This window comes from Eptesicus fuscus, chromosome 10 (assembly GCF_027574615.1).
Source record: "Eptesicus fuscus isolate TK198812 chromosome 10, DD_ASM_mEF_20220401, whole genome shotgun sequence".
NCBI classification, from domain to species: domain Eukaryota; kingdom Metazoa; phylum Chordata; class Mammalia; order Chiroptera; family Vespertilionidae; genus Eptesicus; species Eptesicus fuscus.
In genome coordinates this window covers 16,847,604-16,860,326 of record NC_072482.1, presented here as the reverse complement: position 1 = coordinate 16,860,326, position 12,723 = coordinate 16,847,604, and the positions used below count along the sequence as shown (strand labels likewise).

At 38.5% G+C, this 12,723-nt stretch overlaps 1 protein-coding gene across 1 annotated transcript in view; it reads right to left on the bottom strand.

The window, feature by feature from the left end:
• Positions 1-2,296: 2,296 nt before the first annotated feature.
• CD2AP (CD2 associated protein) overlaps positions 2,297-12,723 on the bottom strand; it is a 102,566-nt gene continuing 92,139 nt past the window's right edge. Inside the window, exons 17-18 of the mRNA XM_054722611.1 lie at positions 10,634-10,697; positions 2,297-5,281 (exon numbers count right to left, since the gene is read on the bottom strand). Of these exons, the coding sequence (XP_054578586.1) occupies positions 5,240-5,281; positions 10,634-10,697 (106 nt within the window). The 3' untranslated portion in view covers positions 2,297-5,239. The remainder of the gene's footprint in view (positions 5,282-10,633; positions 10,698-12,723) is intronic.

The following is a 12,723-nucleotide window of genomic DNA, read 5'->3' as shown; positions in this document are numbered from 1 at the left end:
GGCGGCGTGGAAATCACAAAGCCAAAGGCAAGGTGTGTTTTCTGAGACAGAGGAAACAGAGAGGCCCTCAGGAAGGTGTCACTGGAGAAGAGCCCCTCCCCAGGCCGCCTCCTCCCCAGGTGTCCCCACCTGGAAGCCCCCACTCAGGCGTTGCCTAGCAACAGCTCACTGCGCTCTGATCCTCAGCTCCGCCCACATAGTGATTCCTGCACAGTTGGCCGGGTTGTCCGATGGCGCTGGACGCTTTGGGCAGAGCCACCAGGTCAGTCCTATGACCCGCAGGGATGGCCATTCCCTGGGGCAAGTGGGCGGCTGAGCGGCTTCCTTCACAGACACAGCTCTAACTTCACAGAAGAGGGGCTGGTGGAGGATCAGGAAAAGAGGAAGACACCTGACTTGAGGGAAGGAGGTGGAAGCCACTCAGGCAATGTTAAGAGCAGAGAATGAGGGACCTGGAACTCTGTGGTGACTAGAACAGAAGCATGAAGCGTCAGAGCTCCAAAGGCAGCAGCAAACTGCTCCTTGCTGACAGACTTCAACAGAAAGACTTGGAGATCAAACTTCTGAGAGGAAGACAGACAGAGCTAAGGCTTAAGGTGCAGAAGCTGCAGCCAGCCCTTAGTCAGGAAATTCTGGAGCTGGGTTGTACCATCACCCCTGCATCACCTTCACTGGTGATGACATCAACCCTCAGGCTACTGCTGCTTACAAAGACTTAGACACCAAACTTCTGAGAGGAAGACAGATGGTTCTAAACAATAAGTTGCAGAAGCTGCAGTCAGCCACTCAGTCAGAAAATTCGTGGCGCGGGGGAGGGGGTGGGAGTGGGGGCAACCTAACCGGCCAGCTGAGCACGTACTAGAGCAGGCACAGCACCGCACCTGAGCTGCCCCGTTCTGTGCTTCCACACCTGCACCTGCGTTCCCTCCCCCCCGCCCTGAACCCCTGCCATCCTGCCTGGTCACTGGCAGGGGTCAGGCAATGGCTGCTAGAGTAGGCATAGCACCGCCACCCGCAGCGATGTCCCTGGCTCCGCCACTTCAACTCGCTGCACCCACCCGGCTCTCCGCCATCCTATGGGAGCCGCAGTAGCGGTTGGGCAACAGCTGTGGCTGGCACGTGCCCGCCTGAGAGCAGGGCTAGTGGGGTGGCTGGTCACGCGCCAGGCGCGCAACAGCGGTGGACCCCGCGCACAGCGCCAGGATGTGGCACGGAGAAGGCAGGCGGAACGCAGAGGCGCCCAGGATCACCTTTTGACTACGCTCAGGGCAGGCACAGCACCGCCGCCCCCCACTTCGACTCCCCCCATTTCTACCTCGGCTGCCAGCCATTCCAGTGATCTTGACTTTTCCCCCCAAACTGATTTGACCTGTGTTGCACCAAGGCCTGGGAGCTTCACAGTGGCGTCTTACTCCTTTTCTGAGATTCAGGTCTCACAGTGCATTTCTAGAAAGCCTGGGCCATGTACGTGGCATATTTTCAACAAGAGTACATAGTCCTGATGTCTTCCGGACTCTCCCTGTGTCGTATTTACCAGGATTTCCAGTTGTAAGTTCAGAAACCCACGTTGATGAGCATGTTTATGCTTAGGGAACCTAGCAATGCATGTGTAGCTGGGGCTCAGGAATGATTTGTAATCAGTTTAAAAATCCTTGTGGATTGTTTGCATCTCTGTATGCTTTATTAAGTAGATTCTTTCAAATCATCTTTTTCCAGGTGGCAGAATGTAACTGCAGAGAGCTCCCAGGCTGAGTCTAGCTCTTTATGTTTCAAATGTTTTAAATTTCAAAGTCTCTAAGTCAATAACACAATTTGGGCACAGTCCTCTCCCTTCTGCCAATCACTGGGTGGCCAGAAAGGTGGGATCTGTGAGATGGAAGCAGCTCTGTTGTGAAAATACAAATGAAAGGGCTATTTCCCCCAAAAGGCAGTACTAGGCCTCCTTTCCCTTAACCGTATCCATCTCTGTAAAATGCTTTTGAGAAGAGTTTGGAGAGGTTCCCATTAAAAAAAGACTCCATGCCAAGCACTCTATAAGGTAATTTATATAAATCATTCAAATTCCCCCAATATTCCTGTGACAAAGAAAACATTATTTTACAGTTCTAGATGAAAAAACAGACTCACAAATGTTTAGTAAACATCACACAGATCTAGAACTTTTAATGCTTTCATTTTACTATTTATATTGTTTCTTTTATTTACAAAACTGAAAGAAATATAAAATAATTTTCACTGTACTCTGCACTAAGCATATGCTGAAGTTAATTAAAAAATAACCAAGAGACTACACAACTGGCAATAGTATTTTTTATTATTAATTTTTCTTTTTAAAGGAGAAGCATGCTTTTTTTCTTTTTTTTACAGCACCTGTAAACAAGTCAGTGAGTTTTGAGTTTCTGAGTTTTTATATATATATATTTTTTCCCACCCTCCACGGAATGTTAGCATACCACACCACCAAACTGCATTACATTACATAATAGTTATGTAGGCAATAGTTACTAAAGGCAAGTTGGGCAAAAACAAGGGTAAAATTTCATGGTTAAAAATATTCATAGCAGCAACTTCTAAAAGATGATTTTATTAAATCAAGTCATTGCACTTGGTCATTTTATTGCTATAGCAAAACAAGGCCATGAAGTTTGTAACACTTCTCATTTCTGGTTTCAACTGATTGTCTCATTCTGCTTATACATTTCAAGTTTAAATGCAAGCATAAAATGTTTACCAACACCTAGAGAACACTTGAGTTTGGTTTCAATGATCACAGTAAGAAGCATATAACAAAGAATTATCTGTTACTCCAGGCCCACTTTCCTTTCTCCTATCTTCAGACTTAGATTTTCCGAAGAAGCTTCAGAATTAAATTCTGTAAAGGAGCTTTGTGGTCACACATGCGTGCACACACATACTATTTCTAATATTGAAGCACAATTAGGAAATTAGTAATATTGTGTGTTTCAAAGAACAGCAACTTGAATGATACATTCACAAATAACTTGGCAATGACAGATTCTGTGCTACTCACCCGTCTGTCATTTATGCTCTCAGAGCAAATAATAATGATTTACCCCCAAGTAAAGGCTGTTATGATTACACACCATTTTGTGTTATAAACTTTATGAATAGGAATGAACAAAATTCCCATATCAAGGACAAATACTGGTAAATTACTAGATTTAAGTAACCAGTTTTCCCTTTGAGTATGAGTTTGGTTTTCTTTACTTTTTGGTCAAAGGTAGAAAAATAGAGACAGTACTTTAATTATTTTTCTATTCTGATTGAGGAAGTTTATAAGCAAACACTTGAAATGTATTTCTGGACTCATGACCATCTTGCCTTTATGTGCTAGTGAGAAAATGACCAACAGAAACTTTAACAATAGCCTGAAGTCTGCTGGAAACTTCCCCACCCCATTATTAGGGGGAGGAGGGGTCACTTACAGATTTTTTTTCTGACAGAAAGCTGAGGATGATTTCTAGGACACACTGTTTATATTTCTACTTGAGGACTTTCATTAAAAGAAAATAATGTGTAACTTATTTAACAAGAAGGAAGTCATTCATTTGACAAGTCATTTAAAAACTTTAGAACAGGAGTAAACAATTTTGTTCAGTAATGAACCTCATCAGAAGAGCCCAAGGACTTTAAAGAGTTAAAACATACATATTCAACACAATCAGGTTTGCTCCACACACTCATGTAAGTTGTGAATCTAATATGAAGTAATTATGAATTGGAATTTCTATTTTCAGCTTTAGTTATTTTATTTGAAATGTGACAAAATTAATACAAGATTTCAGAATTATAAGATCAAAACTTTAAAGGAAAAATATTGGTTTGGTGCTTTAAAATAACACAAAGAGGAAGCATGATAGAGGGTACTCAAAATCTAAGTCATTTGCAATTAAAAAACCTTAAAATCTAAGTTATTTTGCAAATGAAGAATGTCAAATTTCCACTTTTATTATAAAAACGGACATTTTCAGACTACACATATAACACTTTAAAATATCCAACTGTTCATAAATGACTCTGAGGGAACTGCTAATTCATCCATTTTGTGAAAATGCATTTTTGATATGGTCAACTATATTTGGTTTTAAATAAGCTACAATTTAATGATATATTAACTTCTCTTTATGAAGTTGCTTCCTAAATCACAGTCCAAAATATCTCCACCACTTAGTTTAGTCTATTAGGTCAATTAAACATGGTAAAATCTAGCATTTACATAATGATAACTTGTCAAAGTATGAAACCTCACACTGAACTTCTGAAAGTTTTGTTTACAATTATTAACAATCAGAGGAAGGGGCAATAAAGGATTAAACCACAAGATTATGAAATGGGTAACAGAGAAGCCTGTAAAATTAGCAGAAAAGCACAGCAATAAGGCTGGTGTTTGCATATCATGTATGTGCTATAGTTTCTAGGCACAATACGTTAAGGGTTAAAATGACATTTTTAGTTCTTTACACCCAATGAATTTAAAATACAGCTCGTATTTTCCAAATATATTTAACAATCCAATATATCTTAACTAAATTCCTTTTATAAATCCTATAGTGCAAGCAATATAAAATATTCTAAAAGCAGAAGAAATTATTTTGATTAATTCATTAGATATTACTATATGCATGGGTGAGTAATCTGGATACAGCTAGAAAACTCCTATTACATCGCCCAGAATATAAACAGCACTGCAAACAAAAAGGCACAACAGTGTCATCCTGGGTAAGAAGCTAAAAGTGAAAGAAAAAATACACATTTATATATATATATACACACAAAGTACATATCCCCTAAGTATAACGTAGTGACTATAGTTACTATAAAGCTAATTTGTCCCTCTCAAATAGTATATTTTACAGATTATTTGTAAAGATATCACCATATTTATAGTATAGATCTCTTTAAAAATAATACGTTTCAATAAAAATAACTATTGTGAATTTTCCTTTTTATACAGATTCAGTAGTATTTTCAAGCAAACTAAAAAAGAAGTTTGCAATCCCAGCACATAAGTAAGGCCTCTTTTCCCCCTCATATTGGCAAAGCAAAATATATAAAAAAATTCACCCTCCCCCTACTTTTCTATAGATATTATAGTTCATATACTCGTATTTCTTTACCACAACATCAGCATTTGTTATTTTTAAGTAACCAGTCAATTGAAGTTCATAGTGTTGCCTCTGAGTCCCCATTTCATTATAAATACTGGGTCTGTGCCTCTTCAAGAAGACAGGACAGCTTTTTTCAGCTTCTCTATTTCTACCTAAAATACAAAACATAAATTGAGCAGCAGAGACAATATCTTTACCCTAGTCAAGTTTTTTCATTTTATCATATGTCATTAAGATCTGGTCATACTTTCAAGCCTACAGATGCTGATTTCCAGTCTAAATCCAATTTCCAATGGTGTTTACAAAGTTCAACAGAAGAAAATGTCACCATGCAAGTTCCTAAATGGCAGGCAACAACAACACAAAGGCAACTACAGTTGTTTCAGGCAGAAAAAGGTTAAGCCATGTGAACATTTAGAAGAACTGTAAGAAAATCAGCTCCACAAAGAACAAGGATCTTTGAAACCAAATTAAGAATTTATATACAGATCTTTAACTAAACAAAAGGGACAGTACAGAACAGCAAAAAAATAATAAAAATATATACATAAAGCACCAGTTTAGTTCTCTTTTTCATGTACAACCAATGTGATATTGGTAAATCACTTAACCTTTACTTGGTCTCAATTTCTGTATCTGCAAATAACATCTTCTAGATTGTTATCTTTAAACCCCCAAAATGCATTTAAGATTCAATGTATTGGAAATATTTTGACCTGTAGGCAGACTCTATCCTTACATTAACAGAAGTTCACAATTCAGAAACTTAAGAAAATTCGAAAACTTCATTAAATTATCTCAATAACTACAGCTATGTAATTTTGATGTATTACAACTAAGTTGAAGCTCAAAGAGATTAAATACCATGCCAATGGTTCCGTGCTAGTAAGTGACAGAGAACTTGTACTGATAAAGTCTAAGGCCCTAAAGCACCGTTTTTATATTCTCTTTACACTGATATATTTTGATCATCTTTGACCTTTCTTGGCATGTGGAAATATTTAGGCCTCACCATCTCCTGACAGCATCATCCCTCTACCCAAAAGTCCATACATGCTACGACTAACCTCTGACAAATAGTTCATTATTAAACAACTAGAGGCCCAATGCATGAACTCGTGCACCAGTGGGGTTCCTCGGCCTGACCTGTGGGATAGGGCTAAAACCAGCTCTCCAACATCCCCTGAGGGGTCCTGGATTGCGAGAGGGTGCAGGCCAGGCCAAGGAACCCTATGGGGTGCACGATCGGGGCTGGGGAGGGACACGGGAGGTTGGCCAGCAGGGGAGGGACCACGGGAGGGACCACGGGAGGAACCACGGGAGGGCTCCGGGGCGTGTCTGGCCCATCTTGCTCAGTCCCAATTAGCCGGACCGTAGCAGAGCGTCTGCCCCCTGGTGGTCAGTGCACGTCATAGGAACTGGTTGACCCATCAACTGTCTGCCCCCTGGTGGTCAGTGCACATCATAACAACTGGCTGACCAGTGGACTGTCTGCCCCTTGTTGTCAGTGCACATTATAGTGAGCGGTTGAGTGGCCTTAGCATATTATTAGCATATTACATTTTGATTGGTTGAATGGCCAACTGGACAACCAGACATTTAGCATATTAGGCTTTTATTATATATGATGAGCGTTTTTTGTCAGTAAAAAACTGTAATTCAGTATCTCCAAGGAATTCTAACCATTCAAGAATGGTTTGTTGCCCAAACCATGTGGCTCAGTGGTTGAGCATCAGGAGGTCACAGTTTGATTCCCGGTCAGGGCACATGCCTGGGTTGTGGGATCGATCCCCAGGGAGGGGGTGGGGGGGTGGAATGGGCAGGAGGCAGTTGATTCATGATTCTCTCTCATCATTGATGTTTCTCTCTCCCTCCCTCTCCCTTCCTCTCTGAAGTCAATAAAAATATGTTTAAAAGAAGAAAAGAAAAAGAATGGTTTGTTAATTCCAGGATCTTTCTTGATATTATTATTCGACTAATATGATTATTAAATATTTTAGCAGCATTGGATTGGGACAATTCTTAGTCTTCAGACTGGATGAAGACAAAATTGCTCAATGGTCTGCCTAATATGCTATTATTGTCTCTAGTCCAAAGATACATTAACCAACCATACCAATTTTAATGGGAGAGGATACACAGAAATAGGAAAAAAAAAAAACACTGATGGAAGAGAGAGTAGGGGGTGGAAAAAATAATCCCAAATGCAGTCAGTAATACTCCTGAAAGAGTGCATAAGTTTAGATATTAGGCAAATACTTATATTGCTGTAGTTTCTGTCGTCTAGTTCTTTTATGTTCATTATTCATATATAGTCCTATATAATGATAACTTCATAGTAGCTCAAAGTACTACTTTTAATTATTGGGGAAATAAAATTTCTCCTCTAAACAGATGTTCTAAAACTCAAATGCCTAAAGAAGAGTGCTTTTACAAATAAAAGTCAAATTTTCCCCATTAGGGAAAAAAAACAAACAGTATAAGTCACTGAGCGGCTAATAGCTCATTTGGCTAAAAATATTGAGTCAAAGAACTTTCTTCAAAAAACAAACAGTTCAGGCCCTGGCCGGGTAGCTCAGTTGGTTACAGCGTCACTCCAATACACCAATCTTGCAGGTTAGATTTCCGGTCAGGGCACATACAAGAAGCAACTAATAAATAAGTGAACAACAAATAAACATCTCTCTCTCTCTCTCTCTCTCTCTCTCTCTCTCAAATCAATTAAAAAAACAACCTCAACAGTTCATTTGATTTTTGTAATTTTTTTTGACAAATCATAAATTGAGACTCGACACTGTATTAGTTCCTCTTACCTATTATCTTATTTTCATATATGAATATAAATGTGTATGTATAAAATGTAAGGAATAAAAATCAAGAAAAACATTTTAAAATTTCTCAATTTCTACATGTTACACACTGGGAATTTAAGACCTTTTTAGCATGTATCCTCTAACATTTATCAATTTGACAAAAGTTGACTAGCTATCTAATATGTACATAGCACTGTGCTAGAAGCTATGGGCAAAGATGAAACAGACATAGATCCTGTCTCCAACAGTCTTTTAGCTAAAAGGTAGGCAAAAAGAAGTACATAATGCAACAATGATAAGATAAAATTAATCTCTTATAAAACTAAAGTATATGAACTTGGAGAAACATAAATTAATCTTAATCAGAAAAGACTTGTACCAACTTAAGGTGACTGAGCTTGGCCCTGAGAATCCATAGAACTTGGGCATGAGAAGATGAGACCAAAGGAAAATACAACAGGCATAAAAGTTGAGATGATTAAGTGTAAGGGACTATGGAGGATCAGCAAGTGAGGAAAGAGAGATAAACTAGGATCAGGTCATAAAAGACATATGCCGAGTCAAGAAGGTTAAACTTTATTCAGCAATTAAGAGAAAGTTCTGAAAAGTACTGAGTAAGGAAATTTGAGATAAGAATGAGAGAAACTTCACCAAACCAAACAGAAGACAAAGAGCATGAGAAATAGTGGGAATAAGGAGATGAAGGTTAGGATGTGAAGCTAACAGGCCTGAATGGAAGAGAATCAGAAGAGAACAGAAGTACCATGTCCAAATGCCTAGAAGGGCAACAAAACCATTGACAGAAACAAAGAATCACAAGAGTAGGAAAGAAAGATGATAAATTTCATAGGGGTCATGCTAAGTCTACGTTCAAGTGGAACATCCAGGAAAACTAATAGCTAGAAACACAAGATAGAAGATGGGACAGGAAGGATTATTAGATTTAGATGGCGATGCACTAGAGCTAATCATGATATTCATGGGCTCAGAGAAGCAAGAGGGAATGCACAGAAAGGAGAATCAAGGACAGTACTGAGGGAGCACCTCACTTACGCCACAAGAAAGGAAGAGATGGGAAAGTTAAAGATAAAAATGCAGGATCATAAAAACCAAGCAAATCCTTGAAAGAGTGGCAATGACAAAATGGGAAATGCCATGGAAACTGCAGACACTTCGGAGTTGCCATCAGTAAACCAAAAATGCCAGGGGTGAATTCAATGCCAGGACTGAATTAAAGGTGAAGAATTAGAGACTGCTAACACATGCTTTATTTTCTTTTTCTTCAATAAATGAATCCCAAATGAAAAGAGAAAACTACAGTAGATCCAGAGGGCATCTGGACATGAAAGGGGGCTTTTCTTTGTTTTACTTAGACTAAAAAAAAAAAAAAAAGAAAAAAAGTGTTTTCATGGAAGAGCCAGTAAAGGGGATATATAAATATATAAAAGCCTAGTATGCTAAGTGTCCAAGCATTTGTTTGACTAGTCGCTATGACATGCACTGACCACCAGAGGGCAGATGCTCCGACCGGTAGGTTAGCTTGTTGCTGGGGTCCGACTGACTGGGATTGGGCAAGACAGGCTGAACACGTCCTGGAGTCCTCCCATGGTCCCTCCCCAGCCCCGATCATCTAGTGTCATATAAGAGTAAGAACAGAGTTTTGATAATTGACTAAATACCTTCACATATAACACCTCAACAACCAAAACCAAATAAGGCTAAGTGACTTCCTCAAGTTCAAACTGTATAACTTAATCCCTATGAGGAAAGGTTCTGAAGTCTGGCTGCTTTTGTTAACAATTTCAGCTCCACTGGTGACTTAATCATTCTAATCCTGTTTCTTCATCCTTAAAATGAGAACATTAATCCTACAAGTTGTTATGTGTGTCTAATGAGATAATGTACAGGAAGCGTTAAGCCTGACTGACCCATGGTTTAGAACTGGAAGTCATGAGTGGAAGCCAAAAGAGAAGCTCAAGTTTTTAATGGCAAGTCCACGTCCTCTCCATGTCTCAGTGCTAACAGAAGAAATGGGTAAGTGTAATGAGGCAAGGGAAAAGTATAAATAGAGAATGGAATGAGCCTCTGAAAAAAGGCAGGACACACTTTCTCTGACATATGCAGAAAAAAAGACAAATGAAGGCCAAAGTCAGTGAGGATGGGGAAAAAGTTAAGGAAGACAAAGAAAACAAGTGAAATTGTCAGTCATCAGCACAGTGAAGACTATGACATTACAGTTATAAACTCTCAGTGAGAAATTCAAGTCAGCAAATCAATAGCCATCCCATTACCACCACCACCACCACCACCAGCTTTGCCCCCAGCAAAAGTAAGTTGGAAAAAAAAAAAGAGAACTTAGCTCCAGTAAGAAGCAATGTTGAGTGCAAAAGATCTAGAAGTAGACACTCTTAAGAGGCCAGAACCATGCTTTACCCACGTGCCTCATGCACCGCCAATGAGAGGTAGTGCACAAACAGCATGCGCTCAATCACACAATGGAATGTCAACAAGGAGGGAGTCAACTCACACAGGGAGTCAACAAGAGGTTAATTAAATGGCTACAAGCAGCAGGGAGTGTCCAGCTGAAGTAGGATAGCATCACTGTAGTGGAATCAATCACCAAGTTGGGATGGAAAAAAACACATCTACTTTGTTCTGCCTGCAATCTCAAGGCTGGCAGAAATGAGTTACCTCTAGATTACTTCTCATTGCCTTCTCTTCTTCCAAATCTTTTCGTAGTTTTTCCAGTTCTTTCCTAAAAACAAAGTCTTTATTACTGTTGAGGCTTTCAATTAAAATATATATTTGACAAATGTTACCAGTCTCTGTGTTGCCTGACATCCCACAACATGGGGAAACTTTTTAAAGGAAAGAGCCATGTTAACTGAGAAAAATTTCAAAATTTCTATGTGGAATGGCTCAGCATAAGAGGTAATACTCAACAAAACATGGCACAAGTACCTGAGAATAAAAAAAAAATTTTAAGTGAATACAGAACAGCTCATGACAAAATAAATAACAACTTGTTTTTAGAAGCAATCTCCCACATTCAGTTAACATGCATTTCCCAGGCCTAAACAATTTGGTAAAACAAATGTCAAAATATGCCCCAGTATAAGGCAAATTATAGTTTATTAAATAAGATAATCATTTCTCTTCTCTATTTTTAAATTAAACGTTACATTAAAATCCCAAAACCAAATATACAAAATAACTTCAGCCAACAATCCCTCTTCTTTAACTCATGTGTTCATTTTGCTATGTTCTATCTACCTCTTTATAGTCATTTTTCCTTCCACACATCTCAGTATATATTGTATATGTGTCTTTTTCACAAAGTATTTTACACAACATTTCCATGTTGCTAAAATTTTCATATTTCTGATGACTGCTGTTCGGTATTCAAATATTCAGGTTTTTTATTTGGCTATAGTTGGTTTTGGGGGGAACAAAGAAATGGGAGGAATAGGAACTTTATTTAACATCATGAACACATCAATAGATCAAATTTCTAAACCAAAAAAAGTGGACATTATCAGCCTCTTGACATACTAGGAAAATTATCTTCAAGAGTATTGTAGAAATAGCTTGAGAAAACTGTGAAAATTTTCATGAAGAATATATGAGAAAAAAAGGAAGTTTTAAATTATATAATGTCAAAACTAATTTCTTCTGTGGTTTCAATGATTATAAAGGTATATTGTGATTAAATTTTCTACTAATTTTTAAAATATTTAACTCATATTTATCTCGAGTTAAGTTTGATATATGATATAAAATGTACTTCTAAGCTATTTAACTTCCTATTTTGATAGTTTTCATTAAATAAAATAATGCTTTTGTCCAATTATTCTGAATTTATTATACACTTAATTTATATCTAAATTAGGATCTACTCCTAGAATATTTATCCTGTTCTCTATATTTATACTTATAATACTGTTACATTATTCTATTTGCTTTTTGTTTTGATAATTTAGTACCACTTTCACATCTTTATTGCCTTTCAAAAACAGATTTATAAATATAAGCTTTTTACATAGCATTGTTTTCTCTTTACAAGAATAAGATCAAACTACACATCTTGTCCTGTAACTTTTCTATTGAAAAATTAAATTACTGATGTATTCCTCCATCACTCTTTGCATGGCAATCTCCCTCAGTTTTTTAATGACTTGTTCTATGCATTTGAGGTTTTAATACTAAATGCATCAAGTCTATTTATGTTTTTATAAACTATCCTACCTAATAAAAGAATAATATGCAAATTGACCATACCTTCGCTACACCCATAAGCCACACCCACCAGCCAATCAGGAGCAAATATGCAAATAAACCCAACCAAGATGGCTGCAGCCACAGAGAGCAGGAGGGAGGCTTGGGTTTCCCCGGCAACAGAGGAAGACAAGCTTTCCACCTGCCCTTGCTGGCCTAGGCCTCCACTCAAGGCTACAAAGTTTCAATTATAGAAGGTAAACAAATCCAAACAGAAATGGCAGCAGCCACTGAGCTGGAAAGAATGGAGGCAAGGGTTGCCCCCGGCAATGGAGGAAGCTAAGCTTCTGCAGCCCTGGCCAGCCCAGGCCTCCGCTTAAGGCTACAAAGTTTCAATTATATTAGATACATAAGTCCCAACAGAAATGGTTGCATCCACAGAGTGAGCAGAAGGCTTGGCTCCACTCCAGGCTACAAAGTTTCAATTGTAGAAGGTAAATAAATTCCATATACCAAGGCCTCTGCTTGGGTCGCCAGGGAGCGTGGCTGGCCTGCAAACCAACACA